The sequence below is a fragment of the Pongo abelii genome, chromosome 19 (genome assembly GCF_028885655.2).
Source record: "Pongo abelii isolate AG06213 chromosome 19, NHGRI_mPonAbe1-v2.0_pri, whole genome shotgun sequence".
Lineage (NCBI taxonomy): Eukaryota > Metazoa > Chordata > Mammalia > Primates > Hominidae > Pongo > Pongo abelii.
The window spans coordinates 46,308,332-46,326,164 of record NC_072004.2 but is presented as its reverse complement, the minus strand read 5'-3'; the positions used below and the strand labels follow the sequence as shown (position 1 = coordinate 46,326,164).

Below are 17,833 nucleotides of genomic sequence, written 5' to 3'. Positions count from 1 at the left end.
GCTCACTGCCTCTTAGGCCAGACTCCCTGTCAGCAGTGGGTCAGGCAAGGGGACTGCGGTTGGTCTGGGTAGCAGCCAGCTCTCTTTTTGGGGACAGGTGCTACGTGGCCAGGGTGGTAACTGGCTCCACTCACCCCTTTGATTCCCCTGTGGGGATCTCACTGTGCCCTTGCAGTTTTCGGAGCACTGTTGTTCCATCTGTTGCCTCACTCACTCCGCCCTCCTAGCAACCCTACAGGCAGATCTCATTAGTTCCCTCTTAAAGCTTAACATGGCCAAAAGAGGTTAGGAAATTTCCCCAAGCTCAGAGAGCTACCACCTGGTGGTGTGAGACCGAGAGTCGGTTGGCCAGCCTGTCCCAAATCCAGTGCTCTCCTCCCCCGTCCTGCCACACACCTCCCTCTCTGGGCAGCAGTCCCCTCTCCAGCCTCATAGGGAGGTGGGTGTGCCTGGAGGACAGCCTGGTAAGTCAGGAGCCTTGAAGATGAGGATCTTCTGTGTGTCCTGGAAGCCTGGGGCTTGCCCCGCCCCACAGGGTCTCCCACCCCACCCTGGGGCAGTGTGCCTTTGTGGACATGGGGCCTACCTGCCTACCTGCCACAACACCGGCCACGTAGACAAGCCCAATTCGGGTGGCTCCATGCACCATCTCCAGGGGCACCCCCACCAGCAGCTGCAGCACCACATTGAGTCCCAGGTGTTCTATCCTGTGACAGAGAGACCACACTCACTCATTCATCTATTCATTCATTCATTCATTCAACAAACACCTGCATCCCCCAAGATGCCAGGGATCCAGCAGTGAACAAGACCACCTCTGCCTGTGAGGAGCTCATGGTCTAGGGGAAGGAATGACAATTCAGACAGACCATCTTGGAAAGAGTGTTCCTTCCAGATGGGACAGGAACACATGTGCAAGGCCTGGGCGGTGACTGGCAGCATTTCACTTGGCACAGTGAGACAGACTAAACACAGTCAAGATCCAGCAACTAGGCTGGGCGCAGTGGCTTATGCCTGTAAGCCCAACACTTTGAGAGGCCAGGGTGGGAGGACCACTCGAACCCAGGAGTTCAAGATCAGCCTAGGCAACATAGTGAGATCCCATCTCTTAAAAAAAAAAAAAATAAAATAAAAAATCCAGCAACTCCATCAGTTAACATGTGAAAAACCAAGGCTCAGAGATAGTGACCAGCCACAGTTAGTGGCCACGCTGAGACGACAGTTCAGGTCTCCAATCTGCCTGACCTGCTCCATTCACTGGGCCATGTGGTCATTCCGGCTCTCTTTGTTTTTTGTTTGTTTTTGTTTTGTTTTGTCTTTTGAGATGGAGTCTTGCTCTGTCAACTAGGCTGGAATGCTGTGGCATGATCTCAGCTCACTGCAACCTCCGCCTCCTGGGTTCAAGCGATTCTCCTGTCTCAGCCTCCCAAGTAGTTGGGATAACAGGCCACCATGCCAGGCTAATTTTTCTATTTTTAGTAGAGACGGGGTTTCACCATGTTGGGCAGGCCAGTCTCAAACTCCTGACCTCAAGTGATCCACTCGCCTCGGCCTCCCAAAGTGTTGGGATTACAGGCATGAGCCACTGCGCCTGGCCATGTTCTGGCTCTATTTGTAAGAGCTACGGATGTTAGCTGGGCGTGGTGGCTCATGTCTGTAATCCTAGCAATGTGGGAGGCCCAGACAGGCAGATCACCTGAGGTCAGGAGTTCGAGACCAGCCTGGCCACCGTGGTGAAACCCCGTCTTTACTAAAAGTACAAAAATTAGTCATGCATGGTGGCAGGCGCCTGTACTCCCAGCTACTAGGGAAGCTGAGGCTGGCAGGTGCCTGTAATCCCAGCTACTCGGGAAGCTGAGGCAGGAGAATAGCTTGAACCTGGGAGGTGGAGGTTGCAGTGAGCCAAGATCGCATCATTGCACTCCAGCCTGGGCAAAAGAGCGAGATTCCTTCTCAAAAAAAAAAAAAATAAAATAAATAAATAAATAAATAAAATAAAATAAAAAAGAGCTACGGATGTTTAAACAAAAATATGTTCTCAAAACAAGTGCAGTCATTAAAGATACATCTTATAACTTAATAATTCAAAGTTTTCCCTTAAAGTCTCATAAGGGAGGTTTCTCTTTACTGGTATAAGACGAGACCTAGGCCAGGTGCGGTGGCTCAAGCCTGTAATCCCAGCACTTTGGGAGGCTGAGGTGGGCGGATCACGACGTCAGGAGTTCAAGACCAACCTGGCCAATATGGCGAAACCCTGTCTCTACTAAAAATACAAAAATTAGCTGGGAGTGGTGGCATGCACCTGTAGTCCCAGCTACTTGGGGCGCTGAGGCAGGAGAATAGCTTGAACCCGGGAGGTGGAGGCCACAGTGAGCCAAGATCGTGCCACTGCACTCCAGCCTGGGTGACAGAGCAAGACTCCATCTCAAAAAAAAAAAAAAAGAAACCTATTCTGCTCCAAAACCCTCAGGACTAGGATATGGGATCCCAGGTTTTCTTTTTGTTTTTTTGTTTTTGTTTTTGTTCTTGTTTTTTTAGATGGAGTCTCTCTCTGTCATCCAGGCTGGAGTGCAGTGGTGTGATCTCGGCTCACTGCAAGCTCCGCCTCCCGGGTTCACGCCATTCTCCTGCCTCAGCCTCCCGAGTCGGTGCGACTACAGGCGCCCGCCACCAGGCCCAGCTAATTTTTTTGTATTTTTTAGTAGAGACGGGGTTTCACCGTGTTAGCCAGGATGGTCTTTATCTCCTGACCTTGTGATCCGCCTGCCTTGGCCTCCCAAAGTGTTGGGATTACAGGCGTGAGCCACCGTGCCCGGCTGGATCCCAGGTTTTCTGACCCTGTGAACGCCTTCCTCCCTATACTACCTGTGACTAGATCTTGCTGCTAAAATTGTGGGGCATCTAGCTGTGTGCATGTTACCAGAAAAGATTGTAACATGACTATTACTAAATCAAGCGGGTGCTTCCAACTTTATACAGCACTTTAACAGCCACCGTCTCATTTAAATTGAGCTGACATCCCCTGGGAAGCTCCCGGGACAGGGCTCAGATGCCCCCAGCTCACTGCTTTTGGCTCCAGGAGGCAGAGGATGGAGCAAAGAGGCTTTGGCTATTCTCCTTCCTCACCCTGAGGCACCAAGAGAGGTCAGGGGGCAGTCCTGGAAAGAAGGCAGACGGTCCCAACCCACATGCAGCCACTGGCTTGGGATGCCTGGGCAGGGAAGCCCCTGTGTCTGTTGTCACCCCTGGCTCATGAGTGGATGTGAGTGAAGCATGACAGCCGTCCTGCTGCTCCTTAGCCCTGTAAGATTGAAGCCTGGGGCAAGCCAGACAAGGTAAGCAGCGTGTACCAATGGTCCTCTTTGGCCCGAGCAGAGGCGTTCATTCAGGTCTCTTCACCCGAAAGCACCCTCCCCCGCAGGTGCAGCCAATTCGGGATTAGCTCTTGCACCTGCTTTAGAGGCTAAGGGGAAGGGAGGCTCATGGGACAACTCCCTCTTGGCCATTGTGGGTCTTTCTGCTGAGCAATGGGAATTATGGCATCATTGGGGCCAGAGCGACCCCCTTCCCAGTTCCCACTCCAGGGCCAGGAACCCCCACGGTTTTCCCCAGGCTAACTGTGAGCTCCTTCACTTCTCTGGAGAGGCTACAGAAGAGAAGACACCACAGAGGCCTGGTGTCTGGGGTCTCTCCTCTCCCATCAAAGTGCTTCTACTATATAAAAGCCTCCAGACTGCTCTTCAAGGGATATGGACCTGGGTGGTCACCTGGCCAGCTGGTAGGTCCTTATCATGAAGTGGGAGGCACCAGTGAGAACTGATTGTGCTGCAGCCCCAAAACAGGCTACAGGGCTCTATAACAGAAACTATAATTATCGCCAGAGTTCCTCAAGAAGACCCTCTATATATATGGAGACCACACTGGGAGGAACTCACACACAGTGAGGGCACACACACACAGTTATGGACAATAAATCTGGTGGCTTGACATCCCTTTTTGCTCTAGTGGCCAAAGCAAAAGCTCTAGGAAGCCACTAGGAAGCACTAGAATAAATTTTCAAGCCACGTCTAGCAAGTATATAGAATCAAATGCTGTGTATGTGTGTGCTGTTCTCACTGCTGGCTTTTAGCATTTTCCTTCTTATATATTTTTCCCTTTCCCATTCACTCTCAATAATTTACTTGTATATTTTGGTATTAAATGAGTTTCAAGCAGCCATCTCAAATCCTATGTCCAAATAGATAAAAATAAACTAAAAACTATATTTCAATCCAGGCTATCTTGACCACTTATTTTTCTGTAGGGTCTTTTGACAGAGCAAAAGAAGACAGGTACTCACCCTGCATGCATGAAGATGTATGTCAGGTAGCGCCAAGCCTGTGCTCGCAGCTGTGGGTGGTAAACCAGGGAGTTCTTCAAGTAACGTGGATGAGTTACCTGCAGTACAAACTGACCTAGCGACACCCCATTGTAGAGGAAAAAGGCAACCTGGACAGAACAGAGAGAGTCTGTTACTAGGTGCACAATTGCCCGGGAAACTTCCTGTTGTGCTGACTAGCACTGGGAGTCCCTACAGGAAGTTATCACCTTTCCTTCTCAGAGAAAGAGGGATACCCCACAGCCAGTGCCCAACTGAGTTTTTTTTTTTTTTTTTTTTTGAGATGGCGTTTTGCTCTTGTCCAGGCTGGAGTGCAATGGCACAATCTCGGTTCACGGCAACCTCCACCTCCCGGGTTCAAGCGATTCTCCTGCCTCAGCCTCCTGAGTAGCTGGGATTACAGGCATGTGCCACCACGCCTGGCTAATTTTGTATTTTTTAGTAGAGACCGGGTTTCTCCATGTTGGTCAAGCTGGTCTTGAACTCCTGACCTCAGGTGATCTGCCCGCCTTGGCCTCCCAAAGTGCTAGGATTACAGGCGTGAGCCACCGCGCCTGGTCTCAGCTGAGCTTTTAACCACCCCTCACCCACTTCTGTTTGCTTATTTTGTGTCAAATGCCCGCAACATGGTCCCGGGGTCTCTTTGTCCACACTTCCTCCGTGCTAAACAGAAAGGATTTGGAGGATTTTGAACTTTAATTCCAGTAATAACTCACGCACCCACTTGGGAGATGACGAATTCCACATAGCTTGATTTCTTAAAAAACTATAGTGAAATAAACATAAAATTTACCATCTTAATCAGTTTTTTGCGTTTTTTTGAGACAGGGTCTTGCTCTGTCGCCCAGGCTGGAGTGCAATGATACAATCTTGGCTCACTGCAACCTCCGCATCCCGGGTTCAAGCGATTATCCTACCTCAGCCTCCCAAGTATCTGGGATTACAGGAGTGCACCACCACGCCCGGCTGATTTTTGAATTTTTAGTAGAGATGGGGTTTCACCATGTTGGCCAGGCCAGTTTAGAACTCCTAACCTCATGTGACCTGCCCACCTCGGCCTCCCAAAGTGCTGGGATTACAGGCATGAGCCACTGTGCCCGGCCTTAATCAGTTCAGTGGCATTAAATGACATTTATGTTGCTGTGCTACCATCACTACTCTCCATCCACAGAACTCTTCACTTGCAAAACTGAAACTCTGTACCCACTGAACAATGACACCCCACCCCCTCCTCCCTCTGTACCCACTGAACAATGATGCCCCACCCCCTCCTCCCTCCAGCCCCTGGCAACCACCATTCTACTTTCTGTCTCCATGAATTTGACTACTCTAGCTACCTCATATAAGTGGAATCATACAGTATTTGTCTTTTTGTGTCTGGCTTATTTCACTTGGTATAATATTTTCAAGGTTCATCCATGTTGTAGCATGTGTCAGAATCATCCCCCTTTTTTTTGAGACAGGATCTCACTCTGTTGCCCTGGCTAGAGTGCAGTGGGGCAATCTCAGCTTGCAACTTCTACCTCCCGGCTGGTCTTGAACTCCTGGGCTCAAGCGATCTTCCTGCCTCCTCAAGTGCTGAGATTATAGGCGTGAGCCACTGCACCCAGCCTTCCCTTCCTTTTTTTTTTTTTTTTTTTTTTTTTTTTGAGATGGAGTCTCACTCTGTTGCCCAGGCTGGAGTGCAGTGGCATGATCTCAGCTCACTGCAACCTCTGCTTCCCGGGTTCAAGCAATTCTCCTGCCTCAGCCTCCCAAGTAGCTGGGATTAGACATGTGCCACCATGCCCAGCTAATTTTTGTATTTTTAGTAGAGACAGCATTTCACCATGTTAACCAGGCTGGTCTCGAACTCCCGACCTCTGATCCACCTTCTTTGGCCTCCCAAAGTGCTGGTATTACCAGCATGAGCCACCGCGCCCGCCCTCCACTATAAACACAGACCACATTTTGTTTCTCCATTCATCTACTGATGGACTCTTGGGTTGCTTCTACCTTTTGACTATTGTGAATAATGCTATTATGAATATGGGTGTATCAGTATCTCTTCCAGTCCCTTTCAATTCTTTTGGGATATATTCAGAAGTGGAATTGCTGGATCATATGGTAATTCTATGTTTAATTTTTTGAGGCATCGCCAGACTGTTTTCCATAGCAGCTGCACCATTTTACTTTCCCACCAACAGTGCACAAGGGCTCCAATTTCTCCACATTCTTACCAACATTCCACAGAAGTTGATTTTGCACACGTGACTGAAGCATACTTGTTTAATCTCTAAAAGGGTATTTATCTTAACTCTTTTTTTTCTGGGACTCCTTCTAAAATGTATCATTTACGTCCCTGTGTTCTTAATCAGGGCATATGCATAACTGTTTAAGAATATCTCAGGTATGGGCTGGGTGCAGTGGCTCACGCCTGTAATCCCAGCACTTTGGGAGGCCGAGGCGGGCAGATCACGAGGTCAGGAGTTTGAGATCAGACTGACCAATGTGGTGAAACCCCGTCTCTACTAAAAATATGAAAATTAGCCGGGCGTGGTGGCAGGCACCTGTAACCCCAGCTACTCAGGAGGCTGAGGCAGGAGAATTGCTTGAATCTAGGAGGCGGAGGTTGCAGTGAACCAAGATTGCGCCACGGCATTCCAGCCTGGGTGACAGAGGGAGACTCTGTCTAAAAAAAAAAAAAAAAAAAAAAAAGGAATATCTCAGGTATTGATATCTGGGCTATAAGAGTGATTTTTTTTCTCCAGCAACTCCAGGAAGATGACATTTTTTGTTTGTTTTTGTTTTGAAATAAGAGTCTTCTTCTGTCACCCAGGCTGGAGTGCAGTGGCACAGTCTCGGCTCACTGCAACCTCTGCCTCCTGAGTTCAAGCAAGTCTCATGTCTCAGCCTCCTGAGTAGCTGGGATTACAGGCACCCGCCACGACGCACGACTAATTTTTGTATTTTTAGTAGAGACAGGGTTTCACCATGTTGGCCAGGCTGGTCTTAAATTCCTAACCTCAAGTGATCCGCCCACCTTGGCCTTTGAAAGTGCTGGGATTACAGGTGTGAGCCACCACGTCCGGCCAAGCCCCCAAATTCTTGTATTTCTTTTCCTTTTTTTTTTTTTTTTTTTTGAGACAGGGTCTCACTGTGTCACTCCGGCTGGAGTGATGTGGCATGGACACAGCTCACTACAGCCTTGACCTCCTGGGCTGAAGCGATCCTCTTGCCTCAGCCTCCCATGTAGCTAGGACCACAGGCATGCACCACCATGCCTGGCGAATTTTTTGATTTTTTGTAGAGACAGAGTCTCACTTTTTTGTCCAGACTCGTCTTGAACTCCTGGGCTCAAGAGATCCTCCCACCCTGACCTCCCAAAGTGCTGGCATTACAGGTGTGAGCCACCGCACTCAGCCAATTCTTGTATTTCTTTAAGATTCAGGTCTGCCTTTAAACTTTTCTTTTGTCACTTCCTTCACTGCCAGGCTGTCGGCTACTGTTTCTTATTGCTTGCTGGTAGTGGACTCCTTTGTTGCTTCACACTATATCCCTCCTATTTTCTATTCATTATGAAATCCGAAAGCCAGGTTATCAGAACTGTATAGAAGACAAAAGCCTGGGGCATTATAGCCCAAGGGCTTTGAGATCGTTATTTCAGCTATTTGAGCATGTCCCAGTTTCTTCTAGATTGGTGGTTCGGGTTTACATAGCTGAGGTTCATCTGAACCAACCTGGACACAAAATCGCTCCTCTTGATCAACCAGGGCAAACTGAATTCTCTGGCCCTCAGTTTCTTTATCTGGAAATGGGTACCGATACCTAGACTTCCAGAGTGGCCATGAGGTTTAAAAGTGATAAACTATACACAAAGAGCCAGCCCCCCACCCGGCACACACTTAGAGAAGGAAGCTCTAATTAGTGTTGGGTTAAAATCTTCTGGGCTCAGCCTGGGAATGGCTTAGGCCCCTGGTAGCTGTATTCTCCTGGGCTCTCTGAGGAGCCGTTCTGTCCACCTAATACCATGAGGGTGGCCTGGCAGCAAATCCTGCTTCCAAGGCATCTCGTTATTATTGGGCTTCAAATAGAAGTTAATAAACAGACCAACACAGTAAGCGCTTGAAGAACGAGTCCAAGAATATCTCAGAAAAATCGCAACTTCAACATGTACTTGGATGAAGCCATAACAACAAACAGGGAAATGCTGGCCTGCAGACCAGATATTCTGACTTAGAAAAAAAGAAGGATGCCGCGAAGCTTAACGATCCTGCCGTTTGATTAGGCAGGAACTTTACAAGAACATATGCAGAGGCGGTAATTAGGCCCGTGGCTTTGGAAGAGAAACTGCGGAGATCCAAGCATCCATTCAGGAGCTGCAGCTGGGGTGGGCTGCTGCAGCTGGGGTGGGCTGCACAGGTTCTTGAGTGGAGGCGCCAAAAGAATTGAGTTTTATCACACATGGGCACCAACACAGCAAGGGGTACCTTTGGATTCTGTTGCATAAGCAGTAGAATTTAGCATAACAATAGGTACAGAGGATTCCCTAAGGGGAGAATGTTCTTTAAAAATGTTAAGCCCATATTTACCTGTTCACACTCCCTCCCAGATGTGTTTGTGTGATGCTTTTGTGTTCAGAAAGCACCAGTAGCCATTCTCTCACTTTAAATTAAGGTGTCCTGGGAGAGGGAGGGCAGGTCTGGTTATTTCTGATTTTCAGGCAGGAAAATGGAGCAAATGACTGGTCCACATTACCCACCTAGGGAGGAACTAAATAAACTGGCTTTAATGAGTTAGCCTGGCTAGATCTCCCAAGTCAATGAACTTATGACATCGTTTTTGTTGCTGTTGTTTTGGGGTGGGTGGGGGGCAGTGGTCCTATGGGGATTTGGCTGCAGTAAGTATTGTTTGAAGTAATAATCTTTGGAATATCTCTTTGCAGTCCAGGGTTACAACACTGGTATGCACTGCAACAGAGTCTGATTTGCAATACAACTATTATTTGATCCTCAACCATTGCCCTTCAATGGAGAAGAAATGTCCCTCTTCCCCCATGATCTGTGTCATCCTCTTGGCTCCTCTCCCCATACCCGCCACTCCCTAAGGCAGAGCAACCCCCTCCCCACCCTTGTCCTTGCCTCCAGCAGCGTGACTGTGATCATGAACCAGGGTGGGGGGCAGCAGGTGTAGCTGTCATAGTACCACTTGCGGTCAATTTCCCGGGGCAGGGTCTCATAGGCCACATGGCGGATGAGTCGCTGCGAGAGGCTCAGCCCCTTCTCCTCCAGCAGGGCCTTGCTGCTTAGCCTGCGGTTGCCCTGCAGGATGGCTTGGCGGAAGCTGTTGGAACGCTTGTTGCTCATCTGTGCAGGAAATGGAGTGGGGAGAGGGTCAGAGCTGGGGCCCAGCGGAGCTCCCCACCCACTTCCCAGCCAGCATGTTCCTTGCACCAGGCCTGACCCCGCATTTCCCTTTCTCCTATAATAGTTAATAAGAAGCAACATTCACCAAGGTCTTGTTAGGTGTCAGGGGTTATTCTCAGCCCTTCACGTCTTTTGGCTCATTTGACGATCACCAGTCTTCCCGTTAGATAAGGACTATTAACATCCCCATTCTATTGGATTAGGAAACTGAGACACAGAGAGCTTTAGGAATCCATCAAGTTCACACTCAGTAAGGCTCCAGAGCCCGTATTTGTGTTCACTATACCTTCCTTCATCTACTCACTCATCATCCGTCCATCACAATTTACTGAGCAACTACTAAGTGTCAGGCTCATTACCAGGCACAGGGAGGGATACGGTGGTGCTCAAGACAGATTAGTAACCAGCAATCACAGTTCAGAGTGATGGTTGCTGTGGAAGCACACAAGAGGGAGCCCAATCCAGTCCCAGGGAGGTCAGAGGTCAAGGAAGGCTTCCTGGAGGAGGTGAAGTCTGAGTGAGAATCAAAGGATGAGCAGGAGGTAGCACCCTCAGACACACTAGCTTGGGAAGAGGCAGGCAGCCCTTGGTTAGATGGGTTTGTAGAGAGGCTCCCAGAGCCAAAACCCAAGCTGTACCTGGGGAAGGTCACCACTCCCGAGGGCCTTCACAGGACCTGGAATGCCCAGCAAGCCCAAGGACTGGCTGCAGAGCTCCACCTGGGGACCAGCTCTATCCTCAGCGGCCTGACGCTTCCCTGACACAAACTGGGTAGAGCTCTGGCAGCCTCACCCAGTGGTCAGCCTGACTCGGAGACCAGTGGTGGCCTTGCTGACTCCTGGCCTCCCGAGGCCTCCATTACCTCCCACCTGCCTTCCACGGCCAACTTTAGACCCTTCTTACAGGGAGAAGTCCTAGAGATATGGCTCTCCCAACCCCACACCTCAGCTGTCCCTATGTTTGCTGGTGTGGGGATTATCAATGTATTCTTGGGACTCTAGGCCCAGCAGTAGACATCAGGCTAAACCCGAAGGCAGGAGCCCAGTGGGCTGGTGAGGTGAACCAGGCCAGACCACGGCACAGGGGTTGTAGGCCCTGTCAGAGGGCAGATGGCTGGGGAGGATCTAGGTTCAGACCAGGCCAGGTGGTGTGAACTTCCATCTATAGGGTCCCCCCACCTCACATTCCTGAGCTCTGCTGTCTCTCATAGTCAAAATCTAGCTTAAAACTCGTCCCTCCAGCAGGCCGTCCCAGATGAACCTTTTCCAACCATTCTCTATCCCCATTCTCTCCATGCCTACAAAGCCTGGATCTAGTTCTTCTCAATGGCCCAGGAGCTCTGTAAATGTAGGCCAGGGTTAGGCACCTCGTGCACATTGTGAGCCCAAGACAGGATCACGATGTCAGATTATTTTGTGGCCACTCTCACCTGTCTCTCTCCCAGTCCCTGAGGATGCACCTGCACAGGGGTGTGCACAGCACACACACACACACACACACACACACACACACACACGGCCCAGAGGCCCTGAAGACCCGTGGTGGGAGCTGGCTCAGCAGGAATACACACTCACCATCCACCTGCGTCCCTCACATGCCTAGTGCTGTGCTGGGCACAGTCCGTGACCATGGTCCCAGGCCTCATGGAGTTTACAAGGGGAGACAGAAGTGTAAAAACAGCAAAAGAGGGTGCCATCATAGTTATTTGGCACCCTGTATTATTCCAACATTACAAATATGGGGACTGAAGCTTGGAGAGGGTGAGTAGTTTCCCCAGGTACTCAGTAAACCGCAGAGTCAGGATTCAAATACAGATCTGCCTGACTCCACAGTCCATGCTAGCCCATATGGAGCTGTTCTGCCAATCAGATAAAGGAGCCTCTTCTTCTGGATGGGTGCACCCATGCCAGGCCTTGGTGGGCAAAGTCCAGGCCAGATTTCAGTCTCCATCATCTCTCAGCTAGGCACCATTGTACAGTATACAACCTGCACACTCATACACAACTACCCGGGTTGCTCAGCTGTAATGCAGTGTGGCGGTCTGTACTACGAGAGAGGCCTGGGCAAGGCACTGTGGGAGCTCTGAAAAAGGCTGACTCACTCTGCCTGGATTGAGCAGGCAAAGGCTCACAAAGGATGCAGAGGAGTTTACCTGGTAGAAGAACATTAAGAGACATCAAAAACATTCAAATACTTTTTTCGATCCTTGCAACAACCCTAAAGAGAGGATCCTTTGGATCCATTTTACAAATGGGAAAAGGCAGGCTCAGAGGCTCTTTCCCAGTGTGTGGCAGAGGCAGAGCCAGACCAGGACCTGGGTTTGCTAGACTTCAGGTCCTCAGCTCTCTGCCCTACTCAGAGCTTCCCCTCTGGTGAGTCCCTTCTTTGTCTGCTCTCCAGGGCAGCCCTGCTCATATAGATCCAGTGCAGAATTTGAACAGAGAAATCCCAGAAATCCCAGCAGTAACAAGTAACTTGCTGTCCTGAGCTCACACAGAGGCTCCATTGACCCCTGGCTGGAGAGAAGCCACTCCTGGGCCCCACGTGCCCTAAGACCTAGCAGGGCATCTTGCAGCAAACACACAGGTGCTGGGGCTGTGGCTGTGGATGAGCCTGGGCAGGCTCAAACCTTTGGCCCGGTCTTTGGTGACACTGCTGGGTTCCAAGTCACAGGACTCACCCTCACTGCCTATCCTATGAATCCTCACTGTCCCCCTCCCTTGCTCAGCTCAGCTCTGTCCCTTCCCTCCACGAGGTCTGCTCCCTGGGTCCACTCTGAACAGCAGTCAATTCCTCCACTCCTAAAAACCCCACAACAGCTCCCTGCAATCACGCCAACCCTTGGATCAAGGCTGGACCTCAGCCAAGAGGCTGTTGAAACATCTCCCCTGCCTGGGCATCCACATCAGAGCGCTCATGTGGCACAATGACAGGCTCCAGTGGTGGCGGCTCCCCCATCACTGGTGCCTTTGAATTTAGGAGTCTGGGGCGCTTCACACAAGTCATTTCACTCTCGCTCCCTCCATGGGTGACATGAAGAGAGGTGACCAGCTCCACCTCACCAATAGGGAAACCCAGCAAAAACTTTGGGTCTTATTTTCAACCTGCTTGTTCACCCCGCTTTTCCACTGATGTCACCTGCATCCCATGGTGGGTGAAATACTGCCTGCTTAACCCCACTGAACCCCAGTCCACAGCAGCCCCTGAAATCGCGCAGCACTAACCCTCAGTGAGGGGAAGTCTCTGCTCCGAGATACAGGCCGCTGGGCAGGATCCATGGGCCTCTCTTCTCCAGCCTCTTTGGCAGCCCAGGGCATCTGCTGAGCAGATCTGCTGAGCTCTGGCTCTACCACGTGCTGCACTGACCCTCTCGGCCCCCACTCCCCAGCCCCTTCTCCTACCACCAATACCCTACCTACTCACAGCCCTTCATTTTGGTGGAACTGACCCCACTCTCAGCTACAGGGGTGGGGCAATGATTGATTTAACTCAATCTACCCATCCTACTGACCCAATCTAGGCCAATGGGAGGGAGAAAATACCAGGCCTGCGCAAGAGCTACACCAAGAAGGATCTCTCTCTCTCTCCTCTCTCTCCCCTCCCCTCCTCTTCTCTCTCTCTCTCCCTCCCTCTCTCCCTCTCTCCCTCCCTCTCTCCCTCTCTCCCTCCCTCCCTCCCTCCCTTCTGCAAGGTGCAGCCTGAGGGTATGAGGGCTGGAACAGCTGCAGCCACTTTGCTGCCACAATAGGAGAGTCTGAAATTGCCAGGTGCTGCCTTGAGGATGGGCTGACACTGCGGAGGGCAGAGCCTAGAGACAAAGAGAAGATGAGTCCTTGGTGGCACCCTTTCACCTGCAGAAGCCTGGACTTTTTCAATGCTGCAGGCCAACAGATCCTTTGAATTGCCTAAATCCTTTAAATGTGTGGAAACCACAACCCTCAAACAGGTCCCTCCCAGTACCGAGGGCCCCAGAGCACTCACTAGGCTGACAAAATCCTGGTAGCAGATCTGCCCATCCGCATGGCTGTCGGCAAGAGCCAGGAGTACCTCCCTTTTATGCGGGTCCAGCTTGGAGCTGTGGCTCTCCAGAAGACTCCGGAACTTGCCTGTGCTGATGTAGCCTGTGTTCCCAGGGTCAAACTGAGGGAAAAGCAGACAGGAGCAGGGTCAGCAGGGCACCACCTCCTCTTCACACTGATGTGGCTGCCCTGATCACCACTAGTCACTGGCTTTAGTCCCCAGCCCCTGGCAAACAGAGGCTCAGTCAGTGTCTGGGAGGTTTCCAAGGACCCCCCTGGGAAACAGCTAAGTAGGAATGACAATCACTTAAAGTCCTAGAGGACCTGCAGACCTTCAGGATCACCCAATCCAACCATCTCGTGTGGATAAGGAAACTGAGGCTCAGAGAGGTTAAACCGCCTCCTCTCACCATGGAGAGGGAAGTGCGAATGAAAAGGCAACGAGTGCAGGAAGATGAGAAACTTCTGGGGCCTGGGACGGGGGAGAGGACAGCAGGAGAAGGACGTTTCAGCTGCGACTGGCAAAGGGAAAGGGGACTGGGCCAGAGGGACTCCAGGGGGGCTGCCAGAGGGCCCTGGGGAGCAAGCAGCACTGCCTTGCAAGTCCTTCCGCCCCTGGCCGCCCTCCCATGGCCCCTCCCACACACCCAGGTGGGGAGGGATTGGTGTTTTACACCGTGCTCTTTCATCGTTTGCAGCTTTGCACCACGTGGGTCCCTCCGCCTGGGATTCCCTTTCTTCCTTCGTCTCCCTGGAAGACTCCGACTCACCCTTCCTGACTACTCAGATGTGCCCTTCTCTTGGAAGGCTCCCCTCAGGCATGGCCTGTTCTCACGGCACCCTCTGTTCTGTCCAGACCTCTGGGCCTCCAGCCCACACTGGTGTCTGTCTGCTTTTGCCTCCTCCTTGGACCGTGGCGCCTTGCAGGTCGGTTCACAACTTACCCCCGGTACTTAGCACAGAGCCTGGCATTATCAGCACTCAATCAAGATTTGTTGGATGAATAAATAGTGGGTGTTCAGATGAACAGACAGGCACTGATTTTCCATGAAAAGCCTCATCAGTTCAGTTAGAAAAGGCAGGATCGGGCCAGGCGTGGTGGCTCAAGCCTGTAATCCCAGCACTTTGGGAGGCCAAGGCGGGCGGATCACGAGGTCAGGAGATCGAGACCATCCTGGCTAACACGGTGAAACCCCGTCTCTACTAAAAATACAAAAAAGTAGCCGGGCATGGTGGTGGGCGCCTGTAGTCCCAGCTACTCGGGAGGCTGAGGCAGGAGAATATGGCATGAAACCAGGAGGCGGAGCTTGCAGTGAGCCGAGATCACGCTACTGCACTCCAGCCTGGGCAACAGAGCGAGACTCCATCTCAAAAAAAAAAAAAAAAGAAGAAGAAAAGGCAAGATCTTAATCACCTCTCCCAGAGAAGACCTTATCATTTCTATCCCTTTCCTCAAGGAGCCCACCCAATGCCCACCACAACACTTTTAACACCAAGCATCTCCTGGACACCAGGAGCTTTCCTGTTCACAAGGCACTTCCCTACATAAGACTCCACTGCATCCTGGAGATGCAGCTGTGAGTTTTTTAAAAGGCAAACAGACATTGAGGATGTATGTGTGTGCATGATGAGGGAGTCCGGAATACCAAACCCACATTTTCGCCTTTTCTAGATGGTCAATGAAGGCTATTTTAGGGAAGTGGATTCTGTGTGTAACATTTCTGAGAAAATCAAAGAGCAACAGTCAGGAGTCCCAGTCATGGGCTATTTCAATTCTCCACAGAAGGCCGGGCGCGGTGGCTCACGCCTGTAATCCCAGCACTTTGGGAGGCCGAGGCGGGTGGATCACGAGGTCAGGAGATCGAGATCGTCCTGGCTAACACGGTGAAACCCAGTCTCTAATAAAAATACAAAAAACTAGCCGGGCATGGTTGCAGGCACCTGTAGTCCCAGCTACTTGGGAGGCTGAGGCAGGAGAATGGCCTGAACCTGGGAGGTGGAGCTTGCAGTGAGCCAAGATTGTGCCACTGCACTCCAGCCTGGGCGACAGAGCGAGACTCCGTCTCAAAAAAGAAAAAAAAAAATCTCCACAGAATTCAACAAGAAAGGACATCTCCAATGAGGTCTATTGTTCTTTGTTTTAGACAGGATCTCACTCTGTCACCCAGACTGGGGTGAAGTGGTGCCATCATAGCTCACTGAAGCCTCGACCTCCTGGGCTCAAGCAATCCTCCCACCTCAGCCTCTCAAGTAGCTGGGACCACAGTTGTGTGCCACCACAACCAGCTAATTTTTAAATTTTTTGTAGTGATGGGCTCTCACTACGTTGCCCAGGCTGGTCTCGAACTCCTGGGCTTAAGCGATCCTCCTGCCTCAGCTTCCCAAAGTACTGGGATTACAGGCATGAGCTACCATACCTGGCCCCGAGGCGTATTTTAAAATCTGTATATCTCCCACCTTCAAGTCAAAATGCTAGGTTTCACGGATGACATCTGTTTGGTTCACAACATCAAGTATTTCAGGAAACTCACCTACTCGTTGCTCAGTAAAGATCTTGAAGAATAAAAACACCTAATATTTGCTGAGTGTTTTCATGGAGCCAAATACTGTTTAAGCACCTTATGCATATAATGTCTTTGACTCCTACACAACCTTATGTAGCAGATCCTATCCATGTCCCCACATTACAGATGAGGAAATAGAGGCACAGAAAAGTTAGCACGGAGGGGTGAAGTGATTTGCCCGGCAAGTGGCAGAGCCAGGATTCCACCTCCAGGCAGCCGAGCACTCCTCTAAGCCATGGCCAGGTGCCACTGACCTCCAGCTCCAGGGACTGCTCTGATGCCCAGGAACAAAATTTAAGGACCAAAGAGGTGAGTGCGGGCCCAGGAGAGGAAGGGGCTCCATGAGTCTCACAGCCCTACCATAGGCAGAGATTTTTAAATCAGGAAACAGCCCCGGACAGCAACAGCTCCGACCTCCTTCATTGCTCAGCTAAGGAAATGGACCCTGGAGAGGGAATGTGGCAACCACAGCCAGGGAGGGTCTGTTTCCTTGGTGCCTGGGACCCCTCCCATCTCTACAAACCACCTGTGCCAACCCCTACTCCATCACAGGGTCTCACTAGCCTGGCCCTCCTGTGCTGGGTGGGTAGATAGGGGGTGGGGTGCGGGCTGAGAAGGAGCAGGTGGAGTCCTGGGAAGTCCCCCAGTGGGGGCTGCAGGAGGGCCATTGGTCTGCAGCACAGCTTGTACAGTCTCTCCTGCCTCGGCCTGGGGGAGGGAGCCCAATGGCTTTGCGTGCCCTGGGAGCAAGCACCAATCCCCTCCTAGGGGCTGCCTCCCAGGCTGGGGAGGGCCGTGGGGTGGGGGTGCTGGGATCAGGCTCCAGACAAAGAGCCACCTGCTCTCCCCCTCAATCTCCCCCTCCAGTGCTCCCTGCTGTTGTCCTAGTGACATGGCTGCCCTGTGGCTCCTCAAGCCCCCACCCCCCACCAGGGCCTGCCTGCTCTGCCCCCAGCATAGTAACAGGCTCCAGACAGCAGAGAACAAGCTGGAATCAGGCCGAGCCTCGGTTCTCTGCCAAAACTCTACCTTTCATGGCAGGGCCAGACAGGCCAGACAATGGGGGGTCACTGCTACCCTAATAATGAGGCTTCGGGGATGCCCAGAGGATGGCTGGGGCAGGGGAGGGAGAGGCAGCAATGGGCCGGCTGCCTGGGCTCCATGAATGCACAGGACACCTTTCAACCCCCACCCCCACCCCCACCCCCAGGAAGATGAGAGCAAGGGCAGGTGCTGACATTGGGTATGGGGCGTGGGGGACAGAGAAAGGGAGGCAAAGGGAGAAAGAGACAGAGAGAGCCAGAGAGAGCGTGAGTGCACAGAAAGCAGGAGAGAGGTGCATCCTATTGCTCCAGAAGGAAGCTGGGAGCTTCTAACAGAGGCTGCACCCCTCACTCACGGGTAGCAAGGAACAAGGCAAACCTCATGCTTGTCTCTACCACTAACCAGGGTTTGTGTAATTTACAG

The 17,833-nt window shown here is 51.4% G+C and overlaps 1 protein-coding gene across 5 annotated transcripts in view; it reads right to left on the bottom strand.

Annotated features, from left to right (window-relative positions):
• Positions 1–17,833, bottom strand: part of RHBDL3 (rhomboid like 3) — a 59,007-nt gene that overhangs the window by 26,258 nt on the left and 14,916 nt on the right. For 3 of the 5 annotated variants that reach the window (XM_054536636.2, XM_024234711.3, XM_054536637.2), the window contains 4 exons: positions 13,765–13,923; positions 9,499–9,723; positions 4,340–4,488; positions 595–707 (listed from right to left, as the gene is read on the bottom strand). In XM_054536636.2, coding sequence (XP_054392611.1) covers positions 595–707; positions 4,340–4,488; positions 9,499–9,723; positions 13,765–13,923 — 646 coding nt within the window. Of the gene's footprint in view, positions 1–594; positions 708–4,339; positions 4,489–9,498; positions 9,724–9,868; positions 10,113–10,142; positions 13,367–13,764; positions 13,924–17,833 lie in introns of those variants that run through there. The other 2 variants (XM_054536639.2, XM_054536638.2) reach the window with 2 other exon arrangements.